Source organism: Lipotes vexillifer, unplaced genomic scaffold, assembly GCF_000442215.2.
Source record: "Lipotes vexillifer unplaced genomic scaffold, Lipotes_vexillifer_v1.1 scaffold557, whole genome shotgun sequence".
In the NCBI taxonomy this organism is placed as follows: domain Eukaryota; kingdom Metazoa; phylum Chordata; class Mammalia; order Artiodactyla; family Lipotidae; genus Lipotes; species Lipotes vexillifer.
Window position 1 is genome coordinate 1,088,437 of NW_006789913.1, and position 13,460 is coordinate 1,101,896.

Genomic DNA, 13,460 nt, shown 5'->3' on the forward strand with positions numbered 1-13,460 from the left:
GATAAAGCAGCAGCAGGGTTTGAGATGACTGACTTCAATTTTGAAGGAAGTTCTACTGTGGGTAAAATGCTGTCAAACAGCATTGCATGTTACAGAGAAATCGTTTGTGAAAGGAAGAGTCAATAAATGTGGTAAACTTCATTGTTGTTTTATTTTAAGAAATTGCCACAGCTACCTAACTTTCAGCCACCACCATCCTGACTAGTCAGCAACCATCAACACAGAAGCAAGATCCTTCACTAACAAAAAGATTAGGACTCACTGAAGCCTCAGATGATGGGTAACATTTTTTAGCAATAAAGTATTTTTAAATTAAGGTATGTACATTGTTTTTTAAACAATGTGCTTTAGTGGCACATTGGTGTTATAAGTAAAATGGCATTGGGTAAAGATTACGAGGGTGGTAAGAGGATAGATGAAGAGAGTGCACATCTCTCCTTTTGTAAAACTGAGGTGAACAGGGGAAGAGACACACTAAGGAGAAGGGGCCAGCAGAGAGGGAGAGTTTGAAATTACCAGAGTGACAGATTAATGGAGAGAAGGTTGGGGTCCAGTGCACCGATGGAGGGCTGAGCCTTGAATGGGAGTGAGAGGGAAAAGACAATTCAAGTATAAATTTGTAGGTGGCAGAATGAGGGTGGTTAAGGGAATTAACAACAGGTGACTTTTGTTTTCTCCCTTGGATCAGGAGTCAGGAAATCACAAGCACCTGATGAAGGGGACCAAGGTGGAGTAAGGTAGATGTGATGTGATTCAAAGCATGGTGTGGGTAGCCAAATTCTAGCTCCACCATTTACAAGCCAGGTGACCTTGGGTCGGGGGATAATGAACTCTCTAAGCTCTCCATTGGTAAAATGGGAAAATGAGTACGGTTATTTCACATGGTGGTGATTGAGATAATACACTTGCAGCCCTCAGTGCAGAGCTGCTCCTAAACGATCTGTCTCAGTCCTCCAACCTGCCTCTTCCCCTCCCCACCCTTCTTACACAGTACTGCCAGAGAGAGAGTGACCCAAAATGCAAACTTCACCATGCCATTCTCTCACTACAAACCCTTCAGTGGCTCCAACTGTTTCAACATAAATTCTAAACTCTTTACACTTGTACCCAGAGCCCTCAGTGATGTGGCCCCTACTTCACTGCCTGACATTATTTCCTATCATTACGTGCCATGTCCTCCAGGCTATGGTAACCCTGAATCATGATAATTTTCCTCCAAACTCCATGTCCTTTCAGATCTCTGTGACTTTGTGTTCTCCCCTCCCTTCATGACTTTACTTGGCAAACTCTTACTTATTTTTCAAGGTTCAACTCAGGGTGGCACCTTTAGAAAAACTTTTCTGAACTCCTAGAAAACTTTCCATGTTTCCACAGCCCCTGTGTTTAACATTCTTCTACACTATCTGTATTGTACGGCTATTTTGTTTAATTGTCTGTCTCCCCTCAAGTAGGTCCTCCAGGAGCCATGGTACGTGCTCAGTGTGTTCACTAAGGTTTGTTAAATTGATAACTCGGTTCCCATTTGCCTTTTGAGATGCATATCCCATTCTGATGATCAAAGTGGAAACTGCAGTGATATTCACGGCTCTCAACTGTTTGTAACAATCTGATGCTAAGATCCTATGGCATTCTAGAGCTGGAACAACTCTCTTACAGATATCTAGTTCAACCTTAGTTTTAAAGTGATAAAAGAGAAACCCAGAGCAGGGAAGTGATTTTACTGAGATCACAGAGCTGGTGAATAGAATGGCAAGGTACACGGGCCTCTCACTGTTGTGGCCTCTCCCGTTGTGGAGCACAGGCTCCGGACGTGCAGGCTCAGCGGCCATGGCTCACGGGCCCAGCCGCTCCGTGGCATGTGGGATCTTCCCGGACCGGGGCACGAACCCGTGTCCCCTGCATCGGCAGGCGGACGCATAACCACTGCGCCACCAGGGAAGCCCTGGCAAGGAGTTTTAACCCATGTTTCCTGATTTCCTGACCAGGTCCCTTTCTACTTCTCATTCAGTGAAAAATGATCTGTTTCCACTTCCCCCACTCCAGCCCCATTCACCATTTTGGAAAGAGAGAAGAGACGACTGCCAAATCCCATATACCAACATCCAAATGACTCATCTCAGGCATGGCAACCCCCAACCACACTGGTACCAGCCATTCATTCTTCATTCTGCTGGGGATCCCTGGCCTGGAAGACCAGCACATCTGGATCTCTCGCCCCTTCTTTATTTCTTACCTTGTTGCTGTCCTTGGGAATAGCCTCCTTGTCTTCATCATCGTCACTGAATGCAGCCTCCATGAACCCATGGACTTCTTCCTCTGCATGCTGGCTGTGGCTGACCTCCGCTTGTCCACTACCACCGTGCCCAAAGCCCTGGCCGTATTCTGGTTCCATGCTGGAGAGATTTCCCTTGATGGCTGTGCCACCCAAATCTTCATCCATGCCACCTTCATTGCTGAATCGGGAATTCTGTTGGCCGTGGCATTTGACTGCTATGTGGCCATCTGTGACCCACTGCGCTATGTCAGAGTGCCCCGTTGTGAAGTAATCATAAGGGTTGGTCTGGCTGTGGTCCTGAGGAGCTTCTCTGTGATACCCCCAGATGTGTTCCTGGTGAAGAGACTACCTTTCTGCCATAGCAATGTGCTACCACATACCTACTGTGAGCACATGGCTGTTGCTAAGTTTGCTTGTGCTGACATTCGTGTCAATGTCTGGCATGGCTTGTCTGCTCTGCTCTCTACTGTAATGATAGATGCCTTGCACATCTGGGTTTCCTATACCTTCATCCTCAATGCAGTCTTCCGCCTCCCTTCCCGAGGAGCTTGGCAAAAGGCCCTAGGCACGTGTGGCTCCCATCTTGGGGTCATTTCCATGTTCAACTTACTGGCATTTTTACCATAATTGCCCAGCAGTTTGGGCATCATGTTCCTCCTTATGCCCACATTCTGCCTGCAAACATCTGCATGTTTGAAGGGAACATCAAACATCCTCAATTGAAGGGAAAAAAACCCCACCATCATTTACATTGGTCAAACCCAAGACAGAGACACAGAGAAGCAGAAAAGCTGATTTCATACCCTGGTCTTCTATTAAAAAATATTTCTCTATGACCCATGCTGGGATACAGAATCCAACCCTCCCCCAGTACATCCCATTCATGGAGGACTGAGTTCTCCTTCATATTCTCTCCAGTGTATCAACCAAGGCACTGGTCGACTTTGCCAACTTACACTGATTTAACTCTGTGATGTTGTCTCTTGCCTGAGGATTCTGTTCTTTTTATCTTTCCATCAAAGTACCTTCTTTCTGTCCAGTGTTAAGATAGACCATTACTCATTCTTAGAAACAACTCCTTTATCAATAAGCTCTTTTTAAGGTCACTGACATCTTTGTATAGTATCTAAGTTCTTCATGAAATATTTAGATGTGCTAAGGGCAATCTGAGATTCTATTTAGATAAGGAATCAGGGTTCCTAGAAGGCTAGTGGCTCTCAGGCAGCCTACTGATGCTCAGGTGTAGAGCTTCATTGTGCCAACCTTAAAAGCTTAAATTCAAGAAAGAGTTTGATGAAACCAGGTGATACTGTTGCCTCCATGCTGGCTTTCACACCAGTAAGGGTTCAACTGGAGAAGGAGAACTAGCAGGAGATAAATATTAAGAGATTGACTTATTTATTGCAAAACATTCACTTATACAACAGTGGGAGCCGGCAAAGCAAGTTGTAAATCCGCAGGGCAGGCTATCAGGAAGGGGACGCTGGGACTCTTGGGCATGCGTTGAAGTTTCTGTTCACAAATGGAATAGCTTCTTCAGGAAAGCCTCAGATCAGGCCCTTAGGGGCTTTCATCTGATTGAACATTAGGCCCACCCAGCTTGTCTAAGACAGTCTCCCTTATTTAAAGTCAAATGATTATGGACTTTGATGACATCTACAACAATACTTTCACAGCCACATCTGGATTAGTGTTTGATTGAAAAACTGGGGGCTTATAGCCTAGGCAAGTTGGCATATCAAAACCCATCACACCTGCCATTTATATTGATATGCCCTTTAACCAACTCCACTAACAACAAGATGTGGTTGGGAGATAATAGTGGGAATGGGGGAGCACATCCGGCTGGATATTTAACATGGCAATCTGAGGCACGCATAATTCAGCCTTTATTTTACCTTATTTTTTTGGGCTGCACCACGGGGCTTGCGGATCTTAGTTCCCTGACCAGGGATTGAACCCGCACCCTCAGCAGCGAAAGCGCAGAGTCCTGACCTCTGGAACACCAGGGAATTACCTCAGCCTTTATTTTAAAAGTGTGGCTGCTAATGGCTGTTTTTCTATAGGCAATGGGGAGCCACTCATGATCTGATGCGTGTATGTTGGAAAGATAATCCTAGATGTGTACGAGACAGGAATGATGGGATAGACTGAGGCCCAATTTATTTAGGAAGCCCTTTGCAAGATACATAGTAGGGATCTGACCAAAGGCCTAGAGATGGAGAGGAGAAAACAAAACTCGAATCACATAAGGAAGGCAGAAATATGTTTTAGTCGATCCAGATGAGTTTGGGGGCCAATTACAAGTAGCTTGATTCATGGAGGGAATCATAAAGCAATGCAGGGCAGGAATATTGGTGTTGCAGGTCATTTGATATAGACCTCCGGTGACCTCCCTGCCAAAGTTTGCCTGCTGGCATCCTGACACCTCTGCAGAGACAAAGGTGGTTTGGAGTTCATGGGCAAAGGAGACAGGGCCGGTGGCTGAGAAGGGGAGCCAACAGAGAGGTGCTGGTGTCCAGAGAGAGCCATCTGGATCCCTACCAGCCCATCGTCAGTGGACAGAGGATCAGAGGGGCTGCATTTCTTCCTCCATCATTGAAGCCAGGATTGAAGAAGGGCCGCAGAGGTCCAGTGAAGGCACATTCAGAGAAGGTGTAGATGAGGGAGCCATGGTCAGTGATGTTGTAGAAGGAAACAGTGCTGGCCTCATAGTCTAGGAAGATCCCAACTCGGCGTGGAGGCACCTGAAGGTGGAGGGGAGTCTGGGGGCAGGTGCCAGCCTCATAGTTTTGTTTGTTCCATAGCCAAATTGTCCAGAAGCCATTGTTGGGGCTGAGCAAAAACTGCCCCTTCCTCTGCACGGAGTCTCTACAAACCCCCAGGTCCCAGGCCTCCTTTCCCATCACATCTACCTCCCAGTAAACTTTTCCAGAGTCAAAGCGCTGGGTACCCAGGACCATGGGGTAGGTATCAAATCTCTCCTCATTTTCAGGCACTTCCTGCTGGGTGTTTCCAAGCCTCACTTGTCTCCGATTCTCCGAAAGGATGAGCCACGGATTGGCTGTATGTGGATCCAGAGTGATGTGTACTGCAGAGAGAAGACTACAGTCAGGCCAGGAGAGTGTGGGGTGTCAGTGACCCTGTGTCTGTGGTGGGGGGATGAGGATGAAAGGGTGACCTTGAGCCTCACTGGGTGAGGAAATGACCCCCTAGCTAACTCTGACCCTTGCCCTGACCTTTGAGGGAACCACCTTCCCTATTTCTGCCCCTGCCCCACCTACTCTGACCTGCCATCTCTCCACCACCCTGGGATGCACTGTGCAGCCTCCTTATCCCCTTTCACTCCCCGACAGGCCAGTCCCACAACCCTGGTACTGGCCTCACCTCCACATGTCCTCAGCATCTTCTTAACCCCGGGCACATAACACACATTCCTCAGGTCTGGGGAGGTGATGTCCAGCTCCTTCAGGTTCCAGGACTCACTCCTGGGGGAAAAAAGAGTTAGAGACCCTGACTCCAACTCCTACCTCACCCAAATCCTGTTGCTATAATCGCCTTCGGGGATGACTGATAATTTATATAATGCAAATTTGCAAAAACACCTCCTGTGTTAGGATTCCTGAGGGTGAAGGGCAAAAGGAGGTAGGATTTAGTGTCTATCCAAGCCTTGCTGGCTGCAATAGGCCTCTGCAGCACCTGGACAGTCTGTATCTCCACTCCGAGCCTGAGGTCACCACGCAAGCACATTCTGTTTCATTTTACATCAAGGTGTCTGATATAGGCTGAATCACTTCCATGAGGAACCTAAGGAGTCTCACCCCTATCGTGGGTCTTACCCATGGCTCTTTCTGGGAGGTTTGAAACTGGTTAGATTCTTTTTAAAGAAAGAGTCCCAGCAGGCTGTAGACTCAGAACTTCCCTGTTGGTCATAACTTCACTTTGTGAAGACGTTACAATCCAATTACTTTGGGCAACTCACCAACTGAGATGTCCATTAATTAGCCTTCTGAGACCAGAAAATATTTTATGGAGGATTGGGTCTTTGAGAATAGGGAAGAGGATGGGTATAACTTCAGTGCACATTTTCTAACTCAAAACCGTTTTTCACAGGTATATATGCCTCCTGCTGCCCCATCCTCTAACAAAGAAAACCCCTCCTTACCTTTCCAGGACATTTTTCACCTCCTGAGGAGAAAAGAGACAGAGAGTAAGATCTGGAGTCATTGGTTTACGACTGAGACTTCAGTCCTGTGGGTGACACGATGCCACCCTGAGGTCCACAGGATACTGCTCTCTGCCCCATCCCTTGGGCCAAGGCCCAAAAGATGCTTCTGACCAGCTTGGAACAAAAGGCACGTGTGGGTGCTTGTGGGGGAAGCAGAAACCCAGCATGGGTGTGACTTACAGTTAGGGGAAGCAAGAGCAGCTTACAAACTCTGACTCAGAAAACAAATTAAAAAGACCAGATTCGGGCTTCCCTGGTGGCGCAGTGGTTGAGAGTCTGCCTGCCGATGCAGGGGACACGGGTTTGTGCCCCGGTCCGGGAAGATCCCACATGCTGCGCGCAGAACGGCTGGGCCCGTGAGCCATGGCCGCTGAGCCTGTGCGTCCGGAGCCCTGTGCTCTGCAACGGGAGAGGCCACAGCAGTGAGGGGCCCGCATACCGCAAAAAAAAAAACAAAACAAAAAAAACCAGATTCTTGGTTGGGGTGGGTGGGAGAGAAAAAAGAGGCAAAAATAGCCAGCCTGGCTGAGGCCCAGAGGCAGTCACAGAGAAAGAATGGCCACGTCAGCATGCACAGAACGTACAGAAACTGCTCTTATTTGTGGGCTTGTTGCACCATTTGGGGAGGAAGGGCTGGCTAGTTAGAGCTCTGTCCTCTGCTGTAGTTAATGTAGCCCCCGTCACGTATGTGAAACCAAAACATCTGAGAATATTCTGTGGCAGGGGTTGGGGTCCTTACCTGGGAACTGGCAGGCTCCTAGGCCCAGGCAAAAGTGCCTTAGAAAGTTCTGCTGAATGCTGGGCAGAAGCAAGATTTAGACAACGGGAAGAAGAGAGCCTGCCAAGTCAAATCAATCCTGTGGGCTTCTTTGCACAAACCAGAAATGGCTTCATGACCATATCTGACCCAGAGACAGTGAAAAGGTGTGGGGAAAAGAGGAACCATAGAATGTCACAGCATAGAGGGACTTTTGAGACCATCTAGTCCAAAGGTTCCTAAAGTGAGGCAAGCATATCGTTGGTGGATGTGAGATGACTTTAAGTAGGACACACATCAATGAATTTATAAAAAATAGTTAAAAAAATAAATTCATCCTACTTAATACCTCTTACTATTCAGGTGAACTTGGTTAAGCTATTTAGCTTTAGTCTCTCACTAAATCTCTTCGCATCTCTGCACCTTAGTTTTCTCATCTATGAAATGGGGATAACAGTAGCATCCAACTCATTGCATTGTCATGAGGGACTAAACACCTGGCATGTTATATATACTATTTAAGAATTTGCAGTTATTAATATTATTGTTACAAAATACATTAGAGAAGGTATCAGTAACATAACACATGGCTACTATTGCTTAGGACAAATTTCTTTTTCTTTCTTTTTTTTGTATAACTTGTCTTGTTTAATTATTACTAAATTCCTATTAGGTAAGTACTGTTATTTATATTCCATTTACAGATTAGGAAACAGGCATAGAACAAGCAAAGTCACAAGGATAGCCATATAACTCAATAATTCGTGCAATTAGCATATACATCTAAGCTATATTACCAAATGAGAACACTGGCTTAGGCCAAATAAGGGAGAAACAAAGTCACATTTTAATATTTCTCTAAAATTCTCATATCCTGGTCCTGATTTTCCTGGGAGGACAAAATTATGCTCACAAGGTTTAATTTTATTTTCTCAGTTATTTTACTTTTAGCTTTATTTTCTCATTTCCAATCTACTGTTTTTATGTTCAGTAGGTAGTTCACAATATAAATGATAATAAAATTAACTAACATTTATGCAACCACATACTGTATTCCAGGTACTGTTCTAAGCATTTTATATGTACTGAAACCGAGCAGGACCCTGTGCGGCTTTCCCAAGAGCGGACCCTTTTTTTGTCCCGTCTCTCTTTTCTTTTTTTTTTTTAAATTGAAGTGGAGTTGATTTTAATTGAAGTATAGTTAATGTTTCGGGTGTACAGCAAAATGATTCAGTTACACACACACACACACACACACACACACACACACACATATATATACATATCGATTCTTTTTCAGATTCTTTTCCATTATAGATTATTGCAAGATATTGAATACAGTTCCCTGTGCTATTCAGTAGGTCCTTGTTATTTATCTATTTTATTTATTTTTTATTTATTTATTTTTTTGCATTACGCAGGCCTCTCACTGTTGTGGCCTCTCCCATTACAGGCGCGCAGGCTCAGTGGCCATGGCTCACGGGCTTAGCCGCTCCGCGGCATGCAGGATCCTCCCGGACCGGGGCACGAACCCGTGTCCCCTGCATCGGCAGGCGGACTCTCAACCACTGCGCCACCAGGGAAGCCCCTATTTATCTATTTTATATACAGTAGTGTATATCTGTTAGTCCCAAACCTCTAATTTATCTCCCAACCCCTTTCCCCCTTGGGAACCATAAGTCTATTTTTTATGTCTGCGAGTCTGTTTCTGTTTTGTAAAATAAGTTCCTTTGTATTATTTTTTTAGATTCCACGTATAAGTGATATCATGATATTTGTCTTTGAGGACAAATTTCCTTTTAAACTAAATTTATTCAGGTAAGAGTGAGACAATTTAAAGAAAAAAGTAACATGCTCAAATCATTTGGGTAGTTCACAGAAGTAGCAGAAAGTGTAAAGACGATAAATTTATGACTAAAGGCTGGGGAACCCCTGTTATTTAGCCCACTCCCTCCCCCTTGTTTCACAAATGGAGAAATTAGGTCTAGGAAAGGAAAATGACAACTTAGGGTAACAGAGAGAGCTGGTGGCAGGGCTGGGGCTGGGTTACTGTCTCTTTGAGATATGTAACACTATAATATCCATTTAACATATGAGAAACCTGATCCTCAGAAAGGTTAAGGTACTTTCTCAAGGTCATGAATCTGGTATGTATTAGAGCAGGCACTTACCAGAGATGTCCATTTCTTTTAATTGCTGCATGGAATATTCCCACCTAAATTTGTACCTTTCCACGCCTTGAATGCAAACCACTCATGGGTCTGAATTCCAGTTTGTTTTATTTAAGAAAACTCCAGGGACCAAGTCTCTGTGTGCTCTGAAGGTAGCCCCGAAGAGCTCTGGCTTTTTTCAATTACCCCCTGAATCTCAGAGGGGAGCCCGTCCTCAGGCCTCACCTGCAGCAGTTCCAGCGCCGAGCCCCGACTCCTCCTGTCTAGTTCTGAGATCAGCTCCTGCAGGGCCTGGCTCTGCTGGGCCAGCCTGGCCTCGGCGGCCCCCAGGACTCTCAGCTGTTCCCTCTCATCCTCCTCCAGCTTCTGCAGTTGCCTCTGCTCCTCTTCAGCCAGGAAGTTTTTCTGTCTTACAAACTCTTCGTGAATCCTCGATTTGTGTGCCTCAACCTTCCCCTTTGGTGTCAATGGAAAGAAAAGAGGTGTTGTTTTTTTATTTTATCACAGTCTCCTAAGCTTTGGGAATGGAAGTGCCCATATCTATTTCTATTCCTGGAAGGACTCACCACTCTGGCTCTGTCTGGGAATAAACACACACATCTACAATTTTGCTGGGGAGGTGGGGGACTGAGGCTCCTGGGACTAAGAGGGGAACGGGGCTGCTGGGGGCGCACCATGGCTGCCCTCCAACCACAGCGGCATCCGCCTATGGTATCGGAGATTTCCTCAACCTCTTTCAAATCGCCACCCAAACATGCCCCTTGGTCTTCATATCTCAGCGAGTAACTGAGGGAGTAACATCTGGCCCCACTGCCAACAACCTCGCAAAGACAGGCTCACAACCCCGTGCCTAAGTTCTGGGGAAAAGGAGTCTTTGGGATATTCTTGGCTTGCTCTCTCCTGCTTGTAACTGGAGGGTCACTCGATGACACAGGATGACCCCTTTTGCCACCACAGCCTGACTCACCCTTCCCCGGTCCCAAATCTTCCTCTTCTGGGATCTCCTGGCCATGAGCTCCTTCCCCTCCCTTCTAGTCCCTGGCACGCCCCGCCTCCTAATTCCTGGTGCAGAACAAGCTGTAGCTCTCCATTACACTTGGACCAGTGATCTGGACATGGTCAAGCAACCAACTGGTCAGACTGTTTTTCCTGCCTTAGGTCTTGACGGTTCCCTTAAGCCTGTTCCTCACAGCCCTTGTCATTTCCCGACGGGCCAAGTCATTGGCATCTCTCCTGGGATTCCTCCGTGCTGTCATCTCCAGAGACGGGGCTCAAGGAGAAGGAGCTTCAGGGTGTGTCTTGTCCCTCAGCAGCTTCTCTTAAGACTCTCCATCTGATTGGGTGCTCTCTTTGAGCTCCACCCTTTTTTATTCCCCTCCATCAGGAGACCTAGGGGACAGCTGGTTCTTGGGGAGTGAGATATAGGGACTGGCATAGCTATGGTTAGGGCTTTCTTGAGTTCAGGACCCTGGACCCTCCCCAGGCTTCTGATCTAAGATTCCCTTCAGGACATGACTCTTGCCTTCCAGGCTGCTTTCTTCTTTGCAACATCCACTTCCAACTTCTCAGTCAACTCCTGCTTGTTTCTTAGTTTCTGTAGTGCCACCTGGAGCTTCTCCTGCAGAGAAAGATAGCAGGTTAATGCCCACTCAGATCAAGAAGTAAGATGCGGTGGCATGAGGTGGGGGAAGACCATACTGATTCTTAGAGAAGTCTGAGTGCAGAGGATGAGCAAGAACTAGAGTCTGTTTGGGGTAGGAATTCTGTGGATGGGAAGACTTTGGAAAAAGCCTGATGTTTCTTACAAAATAGAGCCACACTGTTGGGGTAGTAGGGATGGGGGCACTACTCATTCTTAATTAACCAGGAGGCCACAAGGAAACATGATCCATGCAGCATTTTCCCATAGCATATACCCTGTTCCTGGGGAATGAGAAAATTGTGCTGAGCTTGCAATTCTCCCCTTAAATAAGACACAGAAGGCAGGAGACCCCCATCCTTTCCCCATCCCCTCAACTCCACAGGTGACTCTCTCCCATTCCCAGCCCTCGGGAACAAAGCAGTCATCAAGGCCCTATCTGCTTTCTACCTGTTCGTGCCTCCATGCTAAGGCCTCACCTGGTACTCCTGAGCTGCCTCCTCAATAGGGACCATGGGGTGGTCACGATGTTTCTGGGACTGGGAACACACCCAGCAAAGGGCCTTCCCATCTTCCTTACAAAATAGGTGAAGTTTCTCTCTGTGCACCACACACGGCTCCCCTTGTGTGCCCTCCTTGGCATCTTGGCTGAGTTTTCTAAGATTCTCCACCATGTTGGCCACCTGTCGATTGGGCCGGAGGTTCCGGAGCAGGAAGCGGTGCCGGCACACGGGACAGACGCTGCCCCCAATTTTCCCAACCTCAGAGATGCATTTCTGGCAGAAGCTGTGACCACATTCGATGCTCATGGGCTCCACCATGGGATCCAGGCAGATAGAGCACGTGACCTCCTCCCACATAATTGCCAAGGGCACTGCTGAGGCCATAGGGGTAATGTTCCTATTAAGCACCACTGGGGAGATCTTCCAGTGGCCTGGTGGGAGAGAAGAGGAAAGGAGATGAGAAGAGCTGTGTGAGAAAAGCAAGACAATTCAAGGGAAACCACCAGGGAGAGTGAGCTGGAGGGGATGAAAACAAGAAAGGGAACTCAACCTGCATAACAAGAGTTTCTCCTCCATAGTCTGGTTCATTGATCCAGTCAGACAGAAGGGGAAACTGAGTCCCCAAAAGAGATAGCAAAAAATTGTTGAGAACCTGAGATACTGCTGCTTACAATTAGACTTTCATCATGTCCATCTCTTCTTAAGCCCTCAGTGCTCAGGCTTTACCTGTCCATCTTCCATCTCAGGTCACTGGTCTTCGACTCCGTTGAGAGCTAATCCTAATAGTAGTGACCATTTACCATGCACCTTCCATGTGCCAGGTGCTACATACTTCACATAGATCTTCATTAATTTTTGCAATAACAGCAGGAACTATCTATATCTATCTATCTGTAATATGAATATATATAAGAATATTTATTCTTATATATTCTCATAAGTATATATGTATATCTGTGTGTGCACATATGTATATGTGTATATGTATATACATATGTGTATACACACACACATACACACAAATGTGTGGTTGATTGAGCACTCCCTGGGCTCTTCTCTCAGCTACTCTGAACCTGGCACCTGTCTTCGTTTCTTCCAGGGCATAGACCCATACGTTTCTAACATTCTAAGCAACCCTATCCCTCTCACCTCCAGAGGGGGCCTTTTGGGGATGGGAGTCTCAGGGATTGCAGACCCACTCCACACCGGGCTCCCCTGGACCACCCTCCGAGCTAGGTTGCCATCCTAGTTCTCCCAGTTTCCCTGGGTCCTTCATCCCAGCTTAGGTGCCGGCGGCAGGGCAGTCCGAGGTCATTCTTGGAAGTCAGGTTCGCAGCCCAGCCTCCACCCAGGCAGCAGGGGAAGAACTGCTGGGTTAGGGTTGAGGGAGACCTGCTGCGAAGGGAAAACTGAGATCGAAGGCTCTAGGGGTGGGGACTTCTTAGGAAGGGGCTCTTCAGATCTGGGGAAGGGGAGAGAGGTCCCCAAGGCAGGGCTGGGGTACCTCCGTCTAGCCAAATTCACTCACCTTTTCAAAGAACTTAGCAGATAGTAGCCGGCTCCCTCTTTCACTTTCGATTTCCTGTCGAAGACCCGTCTGAAAGGGAGGGGGGCGGAGCAGGAGCACAGTGGGAGGGGCAAAGGGAGGAGGAAGGAGGAGGGGTTGAGGTGCGGCCTGCGACGGGAACCGTGGGCGGGGGCTTTTTGGAGGCTGGGGCTGAGTGAAAGCTCCGCAGCATTTAGTTCTTGCTTTGCGCTCCCTCTCGTGTCCTCACTGTCTAATAGAGTAAAATATCGTTATCTGCTGCGTGGAGGAATCATGCTGCTTTATCTGACACTGGTCATCACCCCACGCCTACGTGGTGTGCCCGCGTGCAGGAGCGGCTC

At 47.2% G+C, this 13,460-nt stretch overlaps 2 protein-coding genes across 2 annotated transcripts; one reads left to right on the forward strand and one right to left on the reverse strand.

Moving 5' to 3' along the window:
• Positions 1–2,122: 2,122 nt before the first annotated feature.
• Positions 2,123–3,111, forward strand: LOC103088752 (olfactory receptor 52B4-like). Its single transcript, XM_082931275.1, is given in 2 exon segments — positions 2,123–2,879; positions 2,882–3,111. Coding segments are annotated over 2 exon segments (987 nt in total).
• A 1,452-nt stretch (positions 3,112–4,563) lies between these two features.
• On the reverse strand, positions 4,564–12,036 carry TRIM21 (tripartite motif containing 21). The gene is made up of 6 exons (XM_007463043.1): positions 11,550–12,036; positions 10,954–11,049; positions 9,657–9,887; positions 6,441–6,463; positions 5,663–5,763; positions 4,564–5,366 (listed from the first exon to the last, which is right to left on the reverse strand). The coding sequence occupies exons 1-6, from the start codon at positions 11,955–11,957 to the stop codon at positions 4,816–4,818; spliced, it is 1,410 nt and encodes a 469-aa protein (XP_007463105.1). The 5' UTR covers positions 11,958–12,036; the 3' UTR covers positions 4,564–4,815.
• Between the last annotated feature and the right edge of the window lie 1,424 nt (positions 12,037–13,460).